The sequence below is a fragment of the Staurois parvus genome, unplaced genomic scaffold (assembly GCF_062004578.1).
Source record: "Staurois parvus isolate SC_StPar_1 unplaced genomic scaffold, SC_StPar_1.0 ptg001076l, whole genome shotgun sequence".
Classification (NCBI taxonomy): domain Eukaryota; kingdom Metazoa; phylum Chordata; class Amphibia; order Anura; family Ranidae; genus Staurois; species Staurois parvus.
In genome coordinates, this window is record NW_028318872.1 from 1,001,125 (window position 1) to 1,023,610 (window position 22,486).

The window sequence follows — 22,486 nt, forward strand, 5'->3', positions numbered from 1 at the left end:
TGCACGGATCTGGCAGAAATCTTCCTCAATGTGCCTTTATCTGCACCAACCCGTCTGTGCTCTGAATCAGCCACAAATCTCTTCATAGTGAGATGATCACTGTCACGGAGCTGGTCCTTCCTTCCCCATCCTCCAGGTTTGCCGGCTGCCACCCTTCTGTCCCATCCATGCTGGGACTTCTAGTCCTCTTTGTCCCTGACACAGGCAGACCTCAGCAGCCCCTCACCCCCCTGGCTTGCAGCCTGTCCTCCTGCTGAAGGAATCCACAAACAGGCCATCTCCTCCCTTCCCCCTCATGCACAAATTCCTGGGCTCTCTGGGCAGGTCTGGAGACCTGGGAGACAGGACCCGTTGCCATGGTAACCCGACAGGAAGTATCCGGTTACCAGCTCTATACTTAAGGGTGAGCAGGAAAATCTCTGTGTGTTCTCCTGGCTGTGTGTGTGAGGGAAGGCTGTGCTGAGTGCCAGCTCCTCTCATCCGACAATCCCCCATCCTCCTCCTCATCTCCTGGACTGTGTGTGCTGCCTGGAATCCCTGCACTGTGGAGGAATCTTCTGCTGTCCCCGTGAACCTGCCTGGCTGGATCTATCCCCTGCCTGGACTGAACCCCTTGTTCTCCGTGAACCTGCCTGGACTTAACCCATCCCTGCCTGGAGCCTCCTGTGTGGACTAACCCTGTGGATTACAATAACCCTGTGGTTCCATATTGCCTTCCAGAGAACTGTACTGTGTTGCTGTGTCTGGTGTGGATCTGTGGACTAAAGGAACTGTTATCTGTGCCCCAAAAACCTCCCCAATAAAAGCACGTTGGGTTCCGTGCAATCTGTCTCTGTGTGCTCTCTGGTTCTCTTGACAACTGGTTGGCAGCGGTGGGACGAGAGCACTCGAGATGGCAGATGAGAGTCTGCATACAATGGAAGCAGTGGCCCCGGAATATGAACACTGGATGGTAACCAGCTTACAAGAAAAGACCAGAACTTTGGGCCTCAACTACAAGGGACTTACCAAAGATCAGCTGGTCCGGATGCTAGAGGAAACCAGCCAACAGCAATGGGAAGATGCGGGCACAGACAGGAGCCAAGCGGTCCTGAGAGGTGATGGACCAGAGCTTCAAAGCACAAGTGGCAAGAGCCCTTGGGTCATCTGGAACGAGGAAGAGATGGCCATTCTGGGGAAGGATGCCACCCTAGATAGAAAGCTGGCGGCCATGGAAAAGGCTCAAAAGAGACAAACAGAGTCCCTGTTGCATAGGAGGCCCAGAGAATATCCAGGAAGGACTTTAAGCCCTACCAAGAGCACACCAGAGATGTGGATGGGTTATTCCAGGATTTTGAATACCAGTGCGAATTACTGGAGGTCCCACCCACAGACTGGACTCGCCATGTGGTGGGGCTGCTTGACGGAGGGGCTGCTGAAGCCTACCGAATGATGGACCCCCTCAAGAGACGGAACTATGAGGAGATAAAAAGGGCCGTACTGGACTACTACGCGGTCTCATCGGAGTCATATCGGGCCCAGTTCCGGACTACCCCCCGCCTCCCAGAGGCCTCCTTCAAAATGTTTGCACACAAGTTGTCGGTAGCCTGGCTGGAAGGGGAGAAGGCAACCTCCCCTGAGCAGATCATCCAGGCCATCCTGAAGGAACAATTCCTTTTCAAGTGCCCCCCCGAGCTCCAACAGTGGGTGCGTGAGCGGAAACCTGCCACCCTGGAAGAAGCTGCAGCCTTAGCGGATGAGGCTCTCCTCATTAACCCGCAATGGAAGAAGCCTGCGGCAGAGGCACCCCAAGCGGCAAGGATGCCCCATCCTACACCGGTGCCCTACACGTCTCCCCATCGCCGGATGGCCCCACAAATAGTGCCAGCGCTACGGCCCTTACTACCACCTCATTCAGCCACCTCACAACGGGGCCCCAGACCGGCCTTAAATAGGCGGTGCTTTGGCTGTGGACAGATTGGTCACTACCAGGCCAGCTGCCCCGCCAAAAAACAGACTCTCGGGCCTAGCTTGCCCCGGCCAGTGAATTCTGTGGATCTGTACCAAGCTCCCGAGGACTTGCCACCACCCCCTTCAGACTGGGATCTTGCTCCTGCAGACAAGGACACCCCCCCAGGAGTCTTTGGCCTACAGCCGGTGGGGGCCCCTACCCAGAGCCTCCAAGGAAAGCACTTGCAAGAGGTCACTGTGGATGGACAAAAGGCGGTGGGCTTCCGAGACTCAGGGGCCTTCCTCACCATTGTGGACCACCGAGTGGTGCACCCTGACGCTGTACAGCCTGGCCCTGGGATAGTGATTCAACTAACAGGGGGCACCAAACGCTTCATCCCTCTTGCTACCGTCAATCTGGACTATGGCTTGGGGCCTAAATGCTGTAACGTGGGTGTAATGGGAGGACTGCCTGCAGATGTGCTTCTTGGGAATGATGTGGACGATCTTCAATGCCACTTTGTGGGAGCCGTCACACGAAGTCAGGCCTGCCGGGAAACCGCTGAGAGGAAGGAGTCACCCCATCATGTGGACGGACCTCCACTGCCCGTGGTGAGTGACTCAACTCTGACTGCTGACAATGCTGGGGTGACATGGGACCGGGACAAGTTTCAATGGGACTTAGCCACCGACCCTACTCTGACAAGTTTCTAGGCCCGAGCAGGGCTGACTGGTCCGGGGACCAGCGAAAGGATAGTGCAGGAAAATGGGTTGCTGTACCGAGTGGTGGAGACCGATGCTGAAGGAGGGCCCCAGACCATGGCTAAACAGCTGATAGTTCCCCAACAATTCCGGACCCAACTGCTACACCTTGCTCACGATATTCCCATGGCTGGGCACCAGGGAAAGCTACTGACCGAAAGGAGGTTGGCCCAGGCCTTCTATTGGCCTGGGATGTCCCAATCGGTAGCTCGCTACTGCCGTACCTGCGATACCTGTCAGTGACATGGAAGAACAGGTGGCCTGCAGGCCCCCTTACAGCCCCTACCCATTATTGAGGAGCCATTCCAACGAGTAGCTATTGACATTCTGGGCCCCTTAGCTCGCCCCAGCAAATATGGAAAGCGGTACATCCTGACCATCGTGGACTATGCTACTGGTTATCCCGAAGCAGTCGCCCTGTCCAGCATCACAGCTCCCAAAGTTGCAGAAGCCATGGTTACTGTTTTCACCCGAGTGGGCTTCCCTGCTGAAATCCTGTCAGATCAGGGGACTCAGTTCATGTCAGGCCTTGTTCAGTCCCTCTGGCAGACCTGTGGAGTGCGGGCCATCCGGACAAGCCCCTATCACCCCCAGACCAATGGACTGTGTGAACGCTTCAACGGGACCCTGAAGGCCATTCTACGGGCCTTTGTAGACCTAGAGCCAGACTGGGAAAGATACCTGCCCCACCTCCTCTTTGTCTACCGGGAGGTGCCGCAGGAATCTACCGGATTTTCCCCCTTTGAACTGCTGTATGGGCGGAAAATCCGCGGCCCCCTGACCCTACTGAAGGAATACTGGGAGGGTCAACTACCAGATACCGGGGTCCCTGTGGTGCCCTATGTCTTTGAACTGCATGAAAAGATGGGACAACTAGCCGGCCTAGCAGCTGACCATCTCCAAGCAGCCCAGGTCCGGCAAAAGACATGGTATGACCGCAAGGCACGCACCCGGGAGTTTACTGAAAACCAACAGGTCCTCATGATTGTCCCAAATCCCCAGAACATATTGCAAACCACATGGGAGGGACCCTTCCATGTCATTAGGAAAGTGAATGACACTAACTATATTCTTGGACTAGATGATCGGGGGAGACGGCAGAAAACGGTGCATGTCAATATGATCAAGGAGTACCATGACCGAAACCCCCTTGTTATGGCCGTCTGTCCAATACCCTCTGAGGAGGAGGAAGAGGCCGTACCGGACCTCCTGGAAGCAGCACGCCATCCAACTGATGTGCACCAGGTGCCCCTGAGTCTGCAGCTGAACCCGGGGCAACAGAGGGCCATAAATGCTGTCCTGGGCCAGCGTAGTTCCGCTTTTTCGGCCCGGCCTGGAAAAACTACTATCACCACTCACCATGTGGAGACCCTGGGAACCCGGCCCCTCCAACAAGCCCCATATCGTGTCCCCGAAGCTGTTAAGAACACTATGAGACAGGAACTGAACAAAATGCTGGATCTGGGAATTATTAAACCCTCCCAGAGCCCCTGGGCCTCTCCTGTTGTTCTTATCCCCAAGAAAGATGGTATCATCCGCTTTTGTGTTGACTACCGACGCCTCAATGACCACACGGTTAGTGACGCCTACCCGATGCCCCGTATCGATGACCTACTGGACCGGCTGGCTGGAGCCCGCTATGTCACTACTCTGGACTTGAGCAAGGGCTACTGGCAAATCCCCTTATCTGCAGGGGGTCGGGAGCGCTCTGCCTTCATCACCCCCTTGAGCCTGTTCGAGTTTCTCAACATGCCTTTTGGCATGAAGAATGCTCCTGCCACCTTCCAGCGTACTGTGGACCAGCTGCTGCGGGGCTGTCATGACTTTGCCCACGCCTACCTGGATGACATCGCCATCTTTAGTGAAACATGGGAAGACCACCTCCAGCATGTGGGCTTTGTCCTGGACCGAATTGCAGGGGCAAACCTCACGATTCGACCAGACAAGTGCCAGATGGGGATGGCGGAGGTGCAATATTTAGGACACCGGGTGGGAGGGGGTAAACTGTGTCCAGAACCGGCTAAAATAGAAGCCATTAGGGAATGGCCCACCCCCCAGACCAAGAAACAGGTTATGGCGTTCCTGGGCACTGCTAACTATTACCACAAATTTGTTCCTCATTTCAGCACAATTGCAAAGCCCCTCACAGATCTCACCAAGAAAACCATGCCCCGGATGGTAACCTGGATCCCGGCCTGCCAGAACGCATTTGATCTGCTGAAGGAGGCCCTTTCCCATGACCCCGTCCTAGCAGCGCCCAACTACCAGTGAAGGTTCATCGTGCAGACAGATGCCTCCACTTATGGGCTGGGGGCCGTCCTCTGCCAGGTAAATGAAGAGGGGGAGGAGCACCCTGTGGCCTTCCTTAGCAGGAAACTATTAGACCGGGAGGTGGCCTATGCCACCATAGAGAAGGAGTGCCTGGCCATAGTGTGGGCATTGAAGAAACTTCAACCCTATTTGTATGGCCGGGAGTTCACCATCCTCACGGACCATAACCCCCTTACCTGGCTGAATCGGGTCTCTGGGGATAATGGCCGCCTCTTACGATGGAGCCTGGCCTTACAACCCTACAATTTCACCATCCAATACCGATGGCAAAGTCAGCACCACAATGCAGATGGTCTGTCCCGTCAGCAAGACCCCCAGTAAATGCAGTCCACAAGTGCCTCTACGGGAACCTGTTGAGGTTCCCCTGGCGGCACTTGTAGAATGGAGGGGGGAGGGGTTGTCACGGAGCTGGTCCTTCCTTCCCCATCCTCCAGGTTTGCCGGCTGCCACCCTTCTGTCCCATCCATGCAGGGACTTCTAGTCCTCTTTGTCCCTGACACAGGCAGACCTCAGCAGCCCCTCACCCCCCTGGCTTGCAGCCTGGCCTCCTGCTGAAGGAATCCACAAACAGGCCATCTCCTCCCTTCCCCCTCATGCACAAATTCCTGGGCTCTCTGGGCAGGTCTGGAGACAGGGCCCGTTGCCATGGTAACCTGACAGGAAGTATCCGGTTACCAGCTCTATACTTAAGGGTGAGCAGGAAAATCTCTGTGTGTTCTCCTGGCTGTGTGTGTGAGGGAAGGCCGTGCTGAGTGCCAGCTCCTCTCATCCCCCATCCTCCTCCTCATCTCCTGGACTCTGTGTGCTGCCTGGAATCCCTGCACTGTGGAGGAATCTTCTGCTGTCCCCGTGAACCTGCCTGGCTGGATCTATCCCCTGCCTGGACCTAACCCCTTGCTCTCCGTGAACCTGCCTGGACTTAACCCTTCCCTGCCTGGAGCCTCCTGTGTGGATTATCCCTGTGGATTACCATACCCCTGTTGTTCCATATTGCCTTCCAGAGAACTGTACTGTGTTGCTGTGTCTGGTGTGGATCTGTGGACTAAAGGAACTGTTATCTGTGCCCCAAAAACCTCCCCAATAAAAGCACGTTGGGTTCCGTGCAATCTGTCTCTGTCTGCTCTCTGGTTCTCTTGACAATCACGCTTAAGTTTTCTTGAAATATCGAATGTTTTCATACCTCGTCCAAGGCATCGAACTATTTCACTCCTTCTCTTCCTTTTTCTTCCCTGTATTGCTGGAAAATGGCGCTCTGCTTAATAATGTGGAACACCCTCCTTTAGTAGTTTTTCCTTCAATTGGGCTCACCAACCAATCTGATTATCACAGGTGTCCCAGATTGTTTCAGTGATCAAAAGAGCCCTGACACACAATGCCATCCCTGAGTTACACTGAAAAACAAAAGATTTAATCTTTGTGACACTTAAATAGAATCTGCATAATAATTTGGAACAGGGTGTAGACTGGAATCAATGTTTTTTTGGCAGGAAAACAAAAGAGGGTTTTCTAGAGGAGTGTTTTAGCTGTAAAAACGCTCTAACGCTGAAAAACGTGGTAAAACGCCGCAAACCAGCATTTTTAGCCTTTTTTGACCAAAAAAATTATTTGTTTTTGTAAAATTAAACGTTAGAAATGCAAGCACAGAAAAAGGCTAATGCAAAAACGCTAAAAAAACTTGACTTTACACAGCTAACGTTGCCAGCGTTATGAAAACACCCCCCCATTGTGGATGGAGACTAATGGTGACCCTCCTCAGCAAACAATATGTACAGAAAACAAAGGGATTTCTTACTTTGCCTCTTTTCCAGAAGCTGGGATCACTCATATTGGTAAAGGATTCAGGAACGTAATCTGGCCTTTGAATAGTCAAAACTGTTCGATATGAATAATACGTAAAGTTAAAAAAAGACCAGCCCCGTAAAACAAGATCGGCTGAAACTTCTCTTCTCTCATTGAAGTAGACTTCGCCTCCGGCCGGGTCGGTGTAATGAAGATTTCTCACATATTTGTGCAGCTTTTCATGGAAGACAGAAATACTCACATTACTATATACAGGTGGAAGAGTTTCGGAATTCTAGTTTGCTTAAAAAAAATACAAAAATGCGATCGAGTTACATTCCAGTTACTAGGCGGTCTTTCTATAAATGTGAATAGGAAGGACTGAATCAGAAAAATCCCATTTACCAAAGAGAAACAGAAATATCCAGTAACTGTGCATCAAATCCATCATTACCTACAGGAGATTGCACTGTCATACATTTCACAAAATTGAGGAAGTCCAGTTTTAAATACAGGGACACTCAGAATACTCTCACCCAGCAGGTCGGCACCATATTTGTCCTGGGAAGACTTTGACTTACCAAACCCCTCAGAGGTTTTCAGGGACATCTCTGCTGCACCAGACACGCTAGGGAAGATACGGTGACAAAGTTTCCTCCATGGTCACCCCTTCCACACTTACCTCAGCATTTTGTCTGCATCCCCAGCAGCAATAAACTCCACATTCACATTTTCCTCATCAGTGCCAATCATCTCAGCTGTCATTGTATTTGGCATCCAAGTACCCATTTTTATCAAAGATTCCTCTTACCCGTCACCGCGTTAAGGGGTTTATTTACTAAAGCTGGAGAGTGCGAAGTCAGACTCCCTTCTGCATAGAAACCAATCAGCTTCCAGGTTTCATTGCCAAAGCTTTATTGAACAAGCTGAGGTTAGAAGCTGATTGGTTTCTATGCAGAAGGGAGTCTGATTTTGCACTCTTCAGCTTTAGTAAATAAACCCCTAAGTGTCTCAATCTTGATTTGAGAGTACTGTGTCTGGAAAGACTCCACCACTTTTCCATTTTTTGGGATTTGTCCACCACAATCTGGGCAGGTAATCACAGACCTCTGCCTGGCCAGGTTACCTTTTGCATAATCTAGAGAGAGAGGATACTTGAAGATGTTATGCCCCCACTCACTGCACTGCAAACAGAGATCCTACCCCCAGACCTTGTCAGGACTTCCCATGTGGCACCTACCGCACCTCGAACTACACAGCCCTCAACCTAGAATGTAGACTCTCAATACAGAGCACATCACTGTTCACATGCTGCTCCTGAATCCACTCTAACTCCAGGCTGGTCAGTGCAGACAGACATACGTCCCTTGTGTGTTCATGTACCTCCTACTCCTGATCTGAAGGTTGGTTTGGTGCATGAAACAGAGCAGATGAGATTTGCAAGAATTCCTCAAGTCTGAAAAGAAGAGACCTCATGTGAATAGCAATGGAGAAGAACCCTAAGGATTGCACTAAGAAGTGGAAAAGTGAGGATATGGGGGGATAGGAGGATAAAGTTAGGTGAGATGGGGAGCAGAAGACCAAGATTAATCGGCCATTGAGTAAGAGAGAACCTGGCAAGCTCTTTTTTCTATAATAACAAGTAGCAGAAGGGAGGAAGAAGCCCATGTCACAGACCTTGTCAGGACTTCCCATGTGGCATCTACCCCACCTCGGACTACACAGCCCTCAGCCTAGACTGTAGACTCTCAATACAGAGCACATTGCTGTTCACATGATGCTCCTGTAGCCACTCTAACTCCAGGTGTCATCCTGGTCAGTGCAGACAGACATACATCCCTTTTTTTTTACAAAGTATATTTATTGGGTTTTAACAAGTTAAACCAATGGCAAAATGGTGAGGCAGTTATGACATCAATGTTACATTGTTTCTAATCAAATATAAAATGGTACGGCAAATATGACCTTAGCGTGATTGTAGCAATTAGAAAAAGGCATTGATACAATACTAAGGTATCGAGTTTGCATTGGTTAGTAGCTAAGAAAGTAGCATGAGGAAGTGGTAGATAAGAAGTTTGTGTTTAGATAGGGTAAAAGTAATAGCTAGTGAGATTTATGTATTCCAGGTTTGTTTTGATGTCGTGAATTGTCAGTAAATGATGTGGAGTAGTAATGTGTACGTATAAGTCATCTGATGCCCACCAATAATACAGTGAGGAACAGAAGTATTTGAACCCCTGAGAAGATCCGTGTTAATATTTGGTACAGAAGCCTTTGTCTGCAATTACAGAGGTCAGATGTTTCCTGTAGTTCCTGACCAGGTTTGCACTGCAACAAGGATTTTGGCCGACTCCTCCACACCAATCTCCTCTAGATCTGTCAGGTTTTGGGGCTGTCGCTGAGCAACACGGAGTTTCAGTTCCCTCCAAAGATGTTCTATTGGATTTAGGTCTGGAGACTGGCTAGGCACTCCAGAACCTTGATATGCTTCTTACGGAGCCACTCCTTGGTTCTCCTGGCTGTGTGCTTTGGGTCGTTGTCATGTTGGAAGACCCAGCCACAACCCAACTTCAATGCTCTGACTGAGGGAAGGAGGTTGTTGCTCAAAATCTCACAATAATTGGCCCCATTCATCCTCTCCTTAATACAGTGCAGTCGTCCTGTCCCCTTCGCAGAAAAGCACCCCCAAAGCATGATGTTACCACCCCCATGCTTCACAGTAGGGATGATGTCCTTGGGATGCAACTCATCCTTCTTTTTCCTCCAAACACGACGAGTGAAGTTTAGACCAAAAAGTTCTCCTTTGGTCTCATCTGACCACATGACTTTCTCCCATGCCTCCTCTGGATCATCCAGATGGTCATTGGCAACCTTCAGATGGGCCTGGACATGTGATGACTTGAGCAGGGGAACCTTCCGTGCAATGCATGATTTGAAACCATGACGGCGTAGTGTTCTACCGACAGTGATCTTTGAAACTGTGGTCCCAGCTCTCTTCATGTCATTGACCAGCTCCTCCCTTGTAGTTCTGGGCTGATTCCTTACCTTTCTTATCATCAGTGATACCCCACGTGGTGACATCTTGCATGGAGCCCCAGTCCGAGGGAGACTGACAGTCGTCTTTGGCCTCTTCCATTTTCTAACAATTGCTCCAACAGTTGATCTATTTTCACCAAGCTGCTTGGCAATTGCCTCGTAGCCCTTTCCAGCCTTGTGGAGGTCCACAATTTTGTCTCTGGTGTCTTTTGACAGCTCTATGGTCTTGCCCATGGTAGTAGTTGAGGCCTGACTGACTGTGGGGTGGACAGGTGTCTATAATGAGCTCAGACAGGTGCTACTAAGTTAGATGAATGAGTGGAGTAGAGGTGGACTTTATAAAGGCACAGTAACAGGTCTTTGAGAGCCAGAATTCTTGCTGTTTCTCAGGTGTTCAAATTCTTCTGTTCAGCAGTGCAAGACAAATACATTCTTTACAAATCATACAATGAGATTTCCTGAATTTTTTTTTAAATTCTGTCTCTCAGAGTGGGAATGCACCTACAATGTGAATTTCAGACCCCTCCGTGATTTCTAAGCAGAGAACTTGCAAAATTGCAGGGGGTTCAAATACTTCTGTTCCTCTCTGTATGTCCAAAAGAAGAGAAAGAGGGGGGATTGTCAAGGAGTTTGGGGGTTGGGAGTAGGGGAAGATGATAAAGGGGAAGTAAAATAGGAAGAGAGAAAATAGGAGATGTCAGAGAACGTGAAGATTTTTTCATGTTGTTCCATGGGACTACTAGCCCCTGCATGCCCTGTCAGGAGAGTGTGGGGCGGCTGTGCCTCTCTCCTACTTACTCCTGGTCCCGGGTCAGGCTCCTGCCCTGTCTCCATATCAGCCAATGCTTGGTTTATGCTGTGGCTGCTGTGCTGTTCAGCAGTTGTAATGGGGCTGCTCTCTGCAGCGTGGTGAATGGTGACCATCTTGGCTGCATGGATGGGAGACTTGTCCCTCTGTGTAGGAGCCGCGGGATCCCGGCCAGGTGTCGCCGGCCGTAAGTACCGCTCCATAGAGGATCGGGAGCAAGGGATGCGGGGGGGGGGGGGGCACTCCCATGCCGATGTAGTATGCCCTCTGGTGCAGGAGGCTGATTTTTTTTAGGCAGATTGTTCCAAAGCCACGGTATACCCTCCCTAGCTCATGCGGCGCCGGAACTGGAAGTTCGACATACATCCCTTGTGTGTTCATGTACCTCCTACTCCCTGGTGGCACAATGATCTGAGGGTTCATTTGCTGGATGAAACATGAGATTTGCAAGAATTCCTCAAGTTAAATCTGAAAAGAAGAGACGTCTACTGAATAACAATGGGGATGAACCCTAAGGATAGCACTAGGAAGTGGGGAAGGGAGGATTTGGGGGAATAAGAGGATAAAGTTGGGGGAGAAGGGGAGCAGAAGACCAAGATTAATCGGTCATTGAGTAAGAGAGAACCTGGAAAGCTTTTTTTTCTATAATAAAAAGTAGCAGAAGGGAGGAAGAGGCCCATGTCACAGACCTTGTCAGGACTTCCCATGTGGCACCTACCCCACCTCGGACTACACAGCCCTCAGCCTAGAATGTAGACTCTCAATACAGAGCACATCACTGTTCACATGATGCTTCTGAAGCTACTCTAACTCCAGGTGTCATCCTGGTTAGTGCAGACAGACACACGTCCCTTGTGTGTTCATGTACCTCCTGCTCCCTGGTGGCACAATGATCTGAGTGTTGGTTTGGTGGATGAAACATAGAGCAGATGAGATTGCAAGAATTCCTCAAGTTAAATCTGAAAAGAAGAGACCTCATGTGAATAGCAATGGAGAAGAACCCTAAGGATAGCACTAGGAAGTGGAAAAGTGAGGATTTGGGGGAATAAGAGGATAAAGTTAGGTGAGAAGGGGAGCAGAAGACCAAGATTAATCGGTCATTGAGTAAGAGAGAACCTGGAAAGCTTTTTTTTCTATAATAACAAGTAGCAGAAGGGAAGAAGAGGCCCATGTCACAGACCTTGTCAGGACTTCCCATGTGGCACCTACCCCACCTCGGACTACACAGCCCTCAGCCTATAATGTAGACTCTCAATACAGAGCACATCGCTGTTCACATGATGCTTCTGAAGCTACTCTAACTCCAGGTGTCATCCTGGTCAGTGCAGACAGACACACGTCCCTTGTGTGTTCATGTACCTCCTGCTCCCTGGTGGCCCAATGATCTGAGTGTTGGTTTAGTGGATGAAACATAGAGCAGATGAGATTGCAAGAATTCATCAAGTTAAATCTGAAAAGAAGAGACCTCTACTGAATAGCAATGGAGAAGAACCCTAAGGATAGCACTAGGAAGCAGGGAAGGGGCGATATGGGGGCAAAGGAGGCTAAAGTTGGGGGAGATATAATGACAAGTAGCAGAAGGGGGAGATGAGACCCATGTCACAGACCTGAATTAACCCATGAAGGTAATTAAGGCATCCATTTATTTCTGAAGGCTTTAAATATGATACTAAGCTATCAGTTCTCCCATTCTCACTAGTTGAAAGAGCACAGCTACCTATTCCAATACAATGAGGGTCGTAGCGGTATCCCAGTATCCATGTATTAAAGGCACTTGTGGTAAGGAAGAAGGTGCATATGGCGGTCTAAGGCTCATTGCTCATCATCAATGCTGTGTATGGAAACAGTGGCTTCTGTAGAAGGAGTTAGTATAAGCTGATAATGAAACAAATCTTTGCTCACAATGAACACGATGTTCACCATAAAAGTCAAGTTTTGAATAAGTTAAAGTAAACAATACTGTAGGAAAGAGATTAGCATGGCCTTGGAGATCTGGTAAAGTTGGTGCGTCAACACCTCCCATCCTTACCGAAAAACAATCATCCTGCAGGACCTTCCAAAAATGTATCATTTTCCATATTACTCATTAAGAATTTACACAGGTCACAAATAATATAAGAAACATTTTGTTATGGAACATCTTATCAGCTTGGAAAGCTTCTCTGTACAACACTAGGAGATGGATTCTCTGGACCACAAGACCTTCCAACGACATTCTAACCACATATTCTGCGTGTATTTTTTTTATTGTGTGCTTTATATTCAACCATGCACAATAACTAATGATTGCATTCATCCTCCATATTCCTTGGGAGTCCTTCAAGATTTTCTGCAATGTTTGACGGATCAACCAGATATTCCAACTGTGGTCGTGGGGGATTTTTACAATGATTTAAATCCGGCACTGGATAAGTACAATGCGGTTGGCCTATTGTTAATTCTCCCACTCCCCCTGCACCTTTTATAAAATGGGTTCAACCTTTATACAGTATGCACCCCCTATAGCCCATTTACAGGTTAATGGAAGGCTGTGATCCCTGGCTTGTGACCCTGACCATTCTCTCCGCCTGCTCCTCCTGTACCTACCTGCCTGATAGTTATCGACCCGGCCTGCCTGATCACGTTGTGCTCTATATGTGTATGTACCTGTGTATCTATACCAGTTTAGGTTTGGGTTTGTTTCACCTTGTTGTATGTATTTGTGTTAGCTTGGGGTTTGGTGCACTGCGTTTATGTTTGTATTGTTAGTCTCAATAAATTATATTATTTACTATATCTGAAGCCTGCGTTTCCCTGTGTCAGTCCACACACTTCTGGTCACACCCGCATCCCTGACATCCAGGATCCACCTAAATGCTTTACAGCTTCCTAAGGATGGTGGTGGGTTGTCAGTCCAAAATGCTAGATTATATTTCTTGGTATCTAAGATGCAACAGATATCAGGATGGGCAGGAAATGACCTTCATCATCCACTCCAGAAAGTATTCTTTCCTCTTTGTCTAAGTATCCTATTGTCTTCTTGTTGGAGGCGGGTCATTTTTGGAGGCACTGTTCCTTCCCAAACCTTGGTTGATACATAAGGTATGGGAGGCTATTTCTCAGTAGGTGCCCATCTGGAATAATGTTAACCTTCCAGAACTAAATAAATGTACAGGTTGGAGCTTTGGAAACAATCTGGACTTGTCTTCATCATCTGTATAATGGAGGTATTATCTTTTTTTATTATTGTAAATTCTTATTAAAGGCCAAAGCCCATTTTTTCAGAACAAAGTTACAACAACACTTTAGGTGTGAACGTTGCAGTGAAAGAAATCCACAATCAATATAAAAGAGAACAGAAACAAAAGAAATATGAACATAATTAGACAGCATGGTAAACTGTACAATACAAAAACACAAGACGACATAAACCTGCACATTGTTGGGTTACAGTGGTTGTCAGAGGCTTAGTAAGTGAAGAGTTGTCTGAGCTATATAAGGGGGGGGGGGGGGGAGAGGAAGAAATTCTGCCGAAGGGAGAATGATCCCATGGTTCCCGAATAGATCGACATTGACCTGAGTCGTCACCCACTAGAGCCATAAAATACATAAACATGCAGCGCTAGTTATAAACTATGAGCATACAAAGGTGTAAATGATCAAACTCATATAATAGGTGACAACGCAAAACGATTTATTATATTACCTCGTCACCCGCTAGAGCTGTAAGAGATTCCATTTCTCTGATTTCAGAGAGCGCTCTTAAAAGATGATGTAGTGTGGGGGCATCGACTGATTTCCAGAATATCTTTTGCCTTATTGTAGAGCAGTACCAGGGGTGGACTGACCATTCGAGCACTCGGGCACTGCCCGAGGGCCCGGGGTCAGTAGGGGGCCCCATGAAATGCCCCTGGTACCTTTTTATAGGCTTTTTTGAGTGTGGGCAAGGATACAGGGGCCTCTTGATCCCCTATTGCCCGGGGGCCCCATGAGTTGTTAGTCTGCCCCTGAGCAGTACCACTTGTCAAATAGAGTACTTTTCCAGTACATACAGCTTCGCTGTGCATTGCAGTCTCAGACTTGTTTACTGTATTTTATTTTTCAAACATTCTTTCTATGGTGGTGACACCGTCTGAATCTAAAGAGGCTTTATTGGTGGTTTATGAATCACTGACATACGTCAATGTCTGACATAGGTGGTATGAAGTTTTAGTGGGGGCAGTTAATGCTCAAACTTTGATGAAGGCTTGGTTCACATACGTGGCGGGTGGTGCCGCTGCAGATCTGCACAAATATTAGTGCAGCCACACCACCTGCACAGAAGAATGAAGACCCCGGGTTGGTGACATTACTTCTAATGGCACGCCGGCCGCACTAGAAATCGTATCCGTACTGGGAAGCGAAGGTTCCCATGTGGGCTGAGTTTTCAGAAGAAGTGCAGGGAATTCTTTCCTGCGTGTCCCAGGGCATGGGAGTCCATTCAAATGAATGGGCCCTCGTGCCCGCAGGAACACAGATATGTGAACCAGGGGTAAACGCAGGCAGACATGGAGTCAAGATATAGGCGATCTAGATGAGGATCAGAGGATAGCAGCATTAAAGCTCCTTCCAGAAGTTTTACTTTTCTCCTCACAAAAGTGGACCCAGCTGTAATTACTCCACACAGTCTATTGTACCCCTCAAGAATTGTTTTCTTGGGGTCGTCAACCCTAACGTAATTGCCCTCGTTGTGATATACAGACAGGCACGGTAATTCATATATTATTGCATCGCACTAAACTATTTCAGCACCGGAATTTACATTACAACTAACATGATGAATTTCACTCACCCCTCTTATAAATTTAGAGAAAACCACCCCAAGTTCTATATCCCAAACGTTTGGTATTCTATCCAGTCTGAGTATACACAGACACCGATAATGACATGCTGTGCAAAGACATTGTGTAGCATTTTATCTCAGATGTCAAATGTATTGATATTAACATACCAGTATGTATTGTGTAGGGGTGGCACAGTGGCTTAGTGATTAGCACATCTGCCCTACAGTAATTGGGTCATGGGTTCAATTCCCACCCATAGCACCTCCTGCATGGAGTTTTCATGTTCTCCCTGTGCTTGTGTGGGTTTCCTCCAGGTACTCCAGTTTCCTCCCACACTCCAAAGACATGCTGGTAGGTTAATTGGCTCCTGTCTAAATTGCCCTAGTTTCATCCCTGGCCATGTGGGATCTCCTGCATGGTGGGGGTGGGGGTTGGGGAAAGACCTGGCAACCTACCCTGTAAAATAATTGCTAAGAGAATTCATAGAAAAAGTCACTTACAAGTGACGGTCCGTGCAATTGCCGAGGGTCGGATATGACTGAATGGATAGAGAGAGATGTGTTATGTAACATGTATAGATGGTATGATAAATATTTGATGTTTAAATACTTCTCTCTGGTTTTAGGATAAAGATCAAGAAAGAAAACATAATGAAAATAAAATATTAAAGCAAAATAGATCAGAAGAGAAAAACAGAAAACGTATAGAGGTGTGATGATCAAACCTCCCTAGGGAGAATATTTCATAAAAGAATGCAATTTAGGAAGTATCTGGACAACTTTGATTAGAATTTGTGACTGCGGCTGTCCAAGGCCAAAAGGCATTACTGTTACCCAGAAAACCAAAGGGGCCACTAAAACGGACCAATCACATTGCTTGATATTTTACTGGATGGGGGAAATGTGTATATTAGGGAAGGTTCTTTGGCTGAGACAGGAGAAACTGGGTTCTCTGAAGGTGCGTGATTGTTGCATGAATATTCTAGGTACCCTGTCATCTAACCTGTCTGTACCTCTAAATATATCAAAAAAAGACTTTTCTTTTTACAAATACAATCTACATATAAAAGTGTCCAAAATAAAAATTTAATGTCCCCAATGTTCTAAACACCGTCCGTGAAACAATCTTTTTTTTCTTTCAAAAGTTATTCTCAATTCAGGAAGTCTCCATTAGTCACATACGTACCTCAAAAAAACAAAAACTCAAAAGAAAAGTCTTTTTTTGATATATTTAGATTAACTTTCAAGGGTGGAAGTGATTTACTTTTCTATAAAATTGGGGTGGATTGAGTGAGTGTGGTGCTGTTTAATTAATATCTGTCTGTACCTCTGTCACCTGCTCTGAAGTCCAATAAATGTCTCTCTGAATCAGCCAAGTTGTTTTGGGAAGATTCCATTTGGATTAGAGGAGTTTGCATTCCATATTGGCTAGCGCACTCTTGCCTCTCCTACAATTATTATAGCAATAATTATCAGTCCTCATCATCTGGGTCATGGCACCCATATGTTGTCATATAGAGATGGCCGAGGACTAATAATTATTACTGTAGAGTCCGCAGAGTATGTGCAACAGATGACAAAATGCAGTATTTGTAAATATCGCAATGAGCAGCAGTCTGCAGAGTTCCATTCCTCATGTCATAGCAAGCATATACTGCATGTCCAATCTATAATACGCACCTAGGTGGCTTCCTCGCTGTAAGAGAAACTGAACTCTTAGCACCAGAAAACCAGTACAGACTTATGCTCATATCTGTATGCATTGCTCACATCCTCATACTTATGAGCAGGGGTGGACTGACCATTCGGAAACTTGGGCACTGCCCGAGGGCCCGGGGTCAGTAGGGGGCCCCATGAGATGCCCCTGGTACCTTTTTCATAGGCTTTTTTGAGTTTGGACAAGGACACAGGGGCCCCATGATCCCCTATTGCCCGGGGGCCCCATGAGTTGTCAGTCCGCCCCTGCTTATGAGCAAAGAAGCAAAATCCACGCTGATCCATTTCATCCCATGCACACATGCAAATGGGCTCATGCGCATCCCATTAGCATGCACACTTGGCACCCAATGGCCTATTTAAACTGGTTTGTCATTATGAGCGGTTGCTGAATGGTCTTCAGCTTGTTCCTGTGATTCTGTGACCTGATCTGCTGTACCATCTTACCTGTGTATGACCCGGCTTGCCTTTGGACTTCGCTTCTGCTCCTGCTTAAACTCTGTTACCTGATTACTCTGACCTTGGCCTGTTTACTGGACTTGCCTTTGCCTGCTATTTGTGTACTGCTTTGCCCAGCTTTTACTGATCTTGGCCTGCCTCCTGGACTTGCTCACCTGCCGATTCGGTTCCTCGCTGCCCGGTCACTGCTGACTGCTGTAAGCTGCCTGCCTCCTGGTCCTGCTTCATCTTCTGCTCTGGTGCCAAGCTGATTCAGCGTCCCATCTTGAGGACTGCGACTACCAGCTCTACCCACCTACAGAATTAACATAGGAATAGCCTGCCAATTCTGTCAATCCTGATGACCTCACTTTTAATATGTAAATGGACAGGGATATATATATATATATATATATATATATATATATACTTACAGTATCTCCCAGAAGTGAGTACACTCCTATCTTTGTATGTGACAACACTGCAAAAATGACACTTTGCTGCAATGTGACGTAGTCAGTGTACAGATTGTATAACATGGGAATTTGCTGTCCCCTCAAAATAACTCAACACACCGCCATTAATGTCTAAATGGCTGGCAACAAAAGTGACTCCACCCCTAAGTGACAAGGTCCAAATTGGGCCCAAAGTGTCAATATTTTGTGTGGCCGCCATTATTTTCCAGCACTGTCTTAACCCTCTTGGGCATGGAGATCACCAGAGCTTCACAGGTTGCCACTGGAGTCCTCTTCCAATCCTCCATGAGGACATCACGGAGCTGGTGGATGTTAGAGACCTTGCGCTTCTCCACCTTCCATTTCACAGATGCTCAATAGGGTTTAGGTCTGGAGAAATGCTTGGCCAGTCCATCACCTTTACCCTCAGCTTCTTTAGCAAGGCAGTGATGGTCTTGGAGGTGTGTTTGGGGTCGTTATCATGTTGGAATACTGCCCTGCGGCCCAGTCTCTGAAGGGAGGGGATCATGCTCTGCTTCAGTATGTTACAGTGCATGTTGGCATTCATGGTTCCCTCAATGAACTGTAGCCCCCCAGTGCCGGCAGCACTCATGCAGCCCCAGACCATGACACTCCCACCACCATGCAGCCCCAGACCATGACACTCCCAACACCATGCTTGATTGTAGGCAAGACACACTTGTCTTTGTAATGCTCACCTGGTTGCCACCACACACACTTGACAACATCTGAGCCGAATCAGTTGATCTTGATGTCATCAGACCACAGGACATGGTCCCAGTAATCAATGTCCTTAGTCTGGTTGTCTTCAGCAGACTGTTTGCGGCTTTCTTGTGCATCATCTTTAGAAGAGGCTTCCTTCTGGGACGACAGCCATGCAGACCAATGTGACGCAGTGTGCGGCGTATGGTCTGAGCACTGACAGGCTGATCCCCCCCCCCCCCCACCCCCTTCACCCTCTGCAGCAATACTGGCAGCACTCATACATCTATTTCCCAAAGACAACCTCTGGATATGACGCTGAGCACGTGCACTCAACTTCTTTGGTGGACCATGACAAGGCCTGTTCTGAGTAGAACCTGTCCTGTTACACCGCTGTATGGTCTTGGCCACCATGCTGCAGCTCGTTGTCATTGTCTTGGCAATCTTCTTATAGCCTAAGCCATCTTTATGTAGAGCAACAATTCTTTTTTTCAGATCCTCAGAGAGTTCTTTGCCATGAGGTGCCATATTGAACTTCCAGTGACCAGTATGAGATAGTGAGAGCGATAACACCAAATGTAACCCACCCGCCCCCCATTCACACCTGAGAGCTTGTAACACTAACGAGTCACATGACACCGGGGAGGGAAAATGGCTGATTGGGCCCAATTTGGACCTTGTCACTTAGGGGTGGAGTCACTTTTGTTGCCAGCGGTTTAGACATTAATGGCGGTGTGTTGAGTTATTTTGAAGGGACAGCAAATTTCCATGTTATACAAACTGTACACTGACTACGTCACATTGTAGCAAAGTGTCATTTCTTCAGTGTTGTCACATGAAAAGAGAGAATACAATATTGACACAAATGTGAGGGGGGGCTCACTTCTGGGAGATACTGTGTGTGTATATATATAACATTTTTAACTTAAACCCATACTTCTCTATTAACATTTACAAAAGTCAAAATTGTGTAAACAAAAGAAAGCCTGGCAAACAGTGTGTATGGCAAGAGGATAAATATATATAGAGAGAGAGAGAGGGGGGAAAGAAGGAAGGATAAGGGAGAGTGGGAAGATAGAGAGAGATGGATAGAGAGAGAGAGTGAGGGGGAGAGAGAGGAAAGTGTTGGGGGGGGGAGGAGAGGGAGGAGAGAGAGGAAAGTGTTACAGAGAGAGAGGGAGGAGGAGGAGAGGGGGGAGAGAGGGAGGAGAGAGAGGGAAGTGTTGGGGGGGGGGGGGAGGAGAGAGAGGAAAGTGTTAGGGGGGGAGGGAGGAGAGAGAGGAAAGTGTTACAGAGAGAGAGGGAGGAGGAGGAGAGGGGGGAGAGAGGGAAGAGAGAGAGGGAAGTGTTAGAGAGAGGGAGAGGAGGAGGGGAAGAGAGGGGGAGAGGGAAAAGGAGGAGGGGGAGAGGGGGGATGAGACAGAGAGAGGAGGAGAGAGGGAGGGGGAGAGGGGGAAAGAGAGAGAGACAGAGAGAGAGAGACAGAGAGAGAGAGACATAGAGAGAGAGAGAGGAGAGAGGGAGGGGGAGAGAGGGAGGGGGAGAGAGGGGGTTATAGAGATAGAGAGAGAGGAGGAGGAGAAGATAGGGAGAGAGAGAGGAAAGAGAGAGGAAATTGTTAGAGAGAGGAAGAGGAGGAGGAGAGAGGGATGGAGAGAGGAGGGGTTAGAGAGAGAGGGGAGGGAGGAGAGAGAGGAGGGGGAAAGAGAGAAGAAGAGGAGGGAGGAGTGGGGGAGAGAGAAGGTGCTAGAGGGAGGAGGTTAGAAAGAGAGGAGGGGGGAGGGAGAGAGGAGGGAGAGAAAGAATGAGAAGAGGAGAAGAGAGAGAGATGATGGGAGAGAGGAGGACATTAGAGACAGAGAGAGAGGAGGTGGAGAGAGAGACAGCATAGAGAGGGGGGAGAGAGGAGGGGGAGAGAGAGACAGCAGAGAGAGGGGGAGAGAGGAGGGGGGGAGAGAGGAGGGGGGTGGAGAGCAAGGGGAAAGAGAGTGGAGAGAGAAAAGAGCAAGTGAGGGGATAGAGAGAGGGGAGAGAGAGATAGACAGAAGGAGAAGGAAAGAGACAAGGAGAGGCAGCAGAGAGTCAGAGCTATATGAGAGAAGAGAGAGAGGGAAGCCCTTGCAGTAATTATCTCCTCCCAGTGCACATTCTCCAGCACTGCTCCTCCCCCACCACAGTCCTCAAGGCAACTTTGTTCTTTCTCTTAAATACAAGAAAAAAAAATAATTTTGTGTAAAACCGTAAAGAAATCAAAGATTTTTGTTGATGCATAGTATATATATAAAAAACTGGACTATTTGAATGTGGTCCTTAACATAGCATATAGAAAGCAATTAATAAAACAAATCTATGAAAAACTAAAATCCCATCATTGCCCCCTCCTCCCCCCCTCATCCCAATGTATTAAAAAAAACATTTATTTAATAATATTTAAAACTTGCATAGATAAACCAAAAATGTGATTGATTGCAATGTTTCTGATTGCCCGGGCAGTGAGAGGCGGGGCGGAGATAGTTGTTTATTCTCATAATTATATATAATGTAGGATTGGATCATAGTAATATAAACACTTATTATCCAACTTACTCTGTGCTGGAATCCAGTTTGTTCGGATTTATTTGTATTCATGTACATTCCATGTAGAGCGTGGGCCAGAACATACACAGCCCGGTACGCATTGGAGGGCAGAGTTATATAATTCGACAATACGGATGAAACATCTTTCACATGTCTACAAGGTTTTGCATCAATATTATAGAACATTTTAAAAAAAAAATTTCTGTCCACGTTTGGGGAAAGGCAATGATATAGATAAACCCCAATTTCTTCCATTATGGGGTCATTTAGGTAGCTGGAGAAGTTGACACCATTGGTATAAAAATCCAGGTTTAGTTTTTTTTCTTGTGACCACACAAATATGAAGCTGCAGTTAAATGATAAATCATTCAAATTATGTGTATTAGTCAACCTCACCCATGATGGAGGAAAAATAAATGTGACATTCGCTACAATAGAGGGCAAAAGATAGGCAAAATAGGCAAAGTTTACTATGGAAGTTCCGCAGACTATGATGACCTTAGCTGATGATTTCCTAATACTTATCATTGTCTGAAGATCATTAAATATATTCGCATTGTTGATTTCAAGGACATATTCTGTGCAGATCCCATGTTGGCTCAACATCTTACTCAGTTCTTTGGACTCTTTATCCCCGCTGCCATCCCATGCTGAAATTATTCCAACCCAGTTCCATCCAAAATGCTGCAAAAATTTAATAATAGCTGCAAAACGGAACTGATCAGTTGGCGTCACGCAGAATAAAGTTGGATACACTTTTCCATCGCTCATGTGAGGGTCGGTGACTTGATAACTCATCTGGATATCATGTTGGGAAATACATTAATAGGATGTAACTACTCAAACAATGAAAATATGAGATTCTGCATGTAATACATAAATGGCACACAAAGATCTCTTTATAATTTTTATTTTTTCCTGTTCTAATAAAAAGAAGTCATTGTCAGCATTGATATCATGGAGATCTAAGTAGCACACAATGCTTACCTTCCCCATCATCACATCCAGCCCTCAAAGTATATGTGAACCCTTACATGTTAAGACAACACCATTCAGTTTAAAATAGACCAGGGGTGGGCAAACCTTTTGACTTGAGGGCCGCAATGGGTTCATATATTGGACCCAGGGGCC

General features: G+C 47.3%; 1 protein-coding gene across 1 annotated transcript in view; it reads right to left on the minus strand.

Annotated features, from left to right (window-relative positions):
• The window catches only part of LOC149440549 (vomeronasal type-2 receptor 26-like), a gene marked incomplete at its 5' end in the record, with an annotated part of 45,244 nt that overhangs the window by 21,115 nt on the left and 1,643 nt on the right, over window positions 1-22,486 (minus strand). The window contains one exon of the mRNA XM_089658492.1: window positions 6,815-7,036. Within this exon, the coding sequence (XP_089514618.1) occupies window positions 6,815-7,036 (222 nt within the window). The remainder of the gene's footprint in view (window positions 1-6,814; window positions 7,037-22,486) is intronic.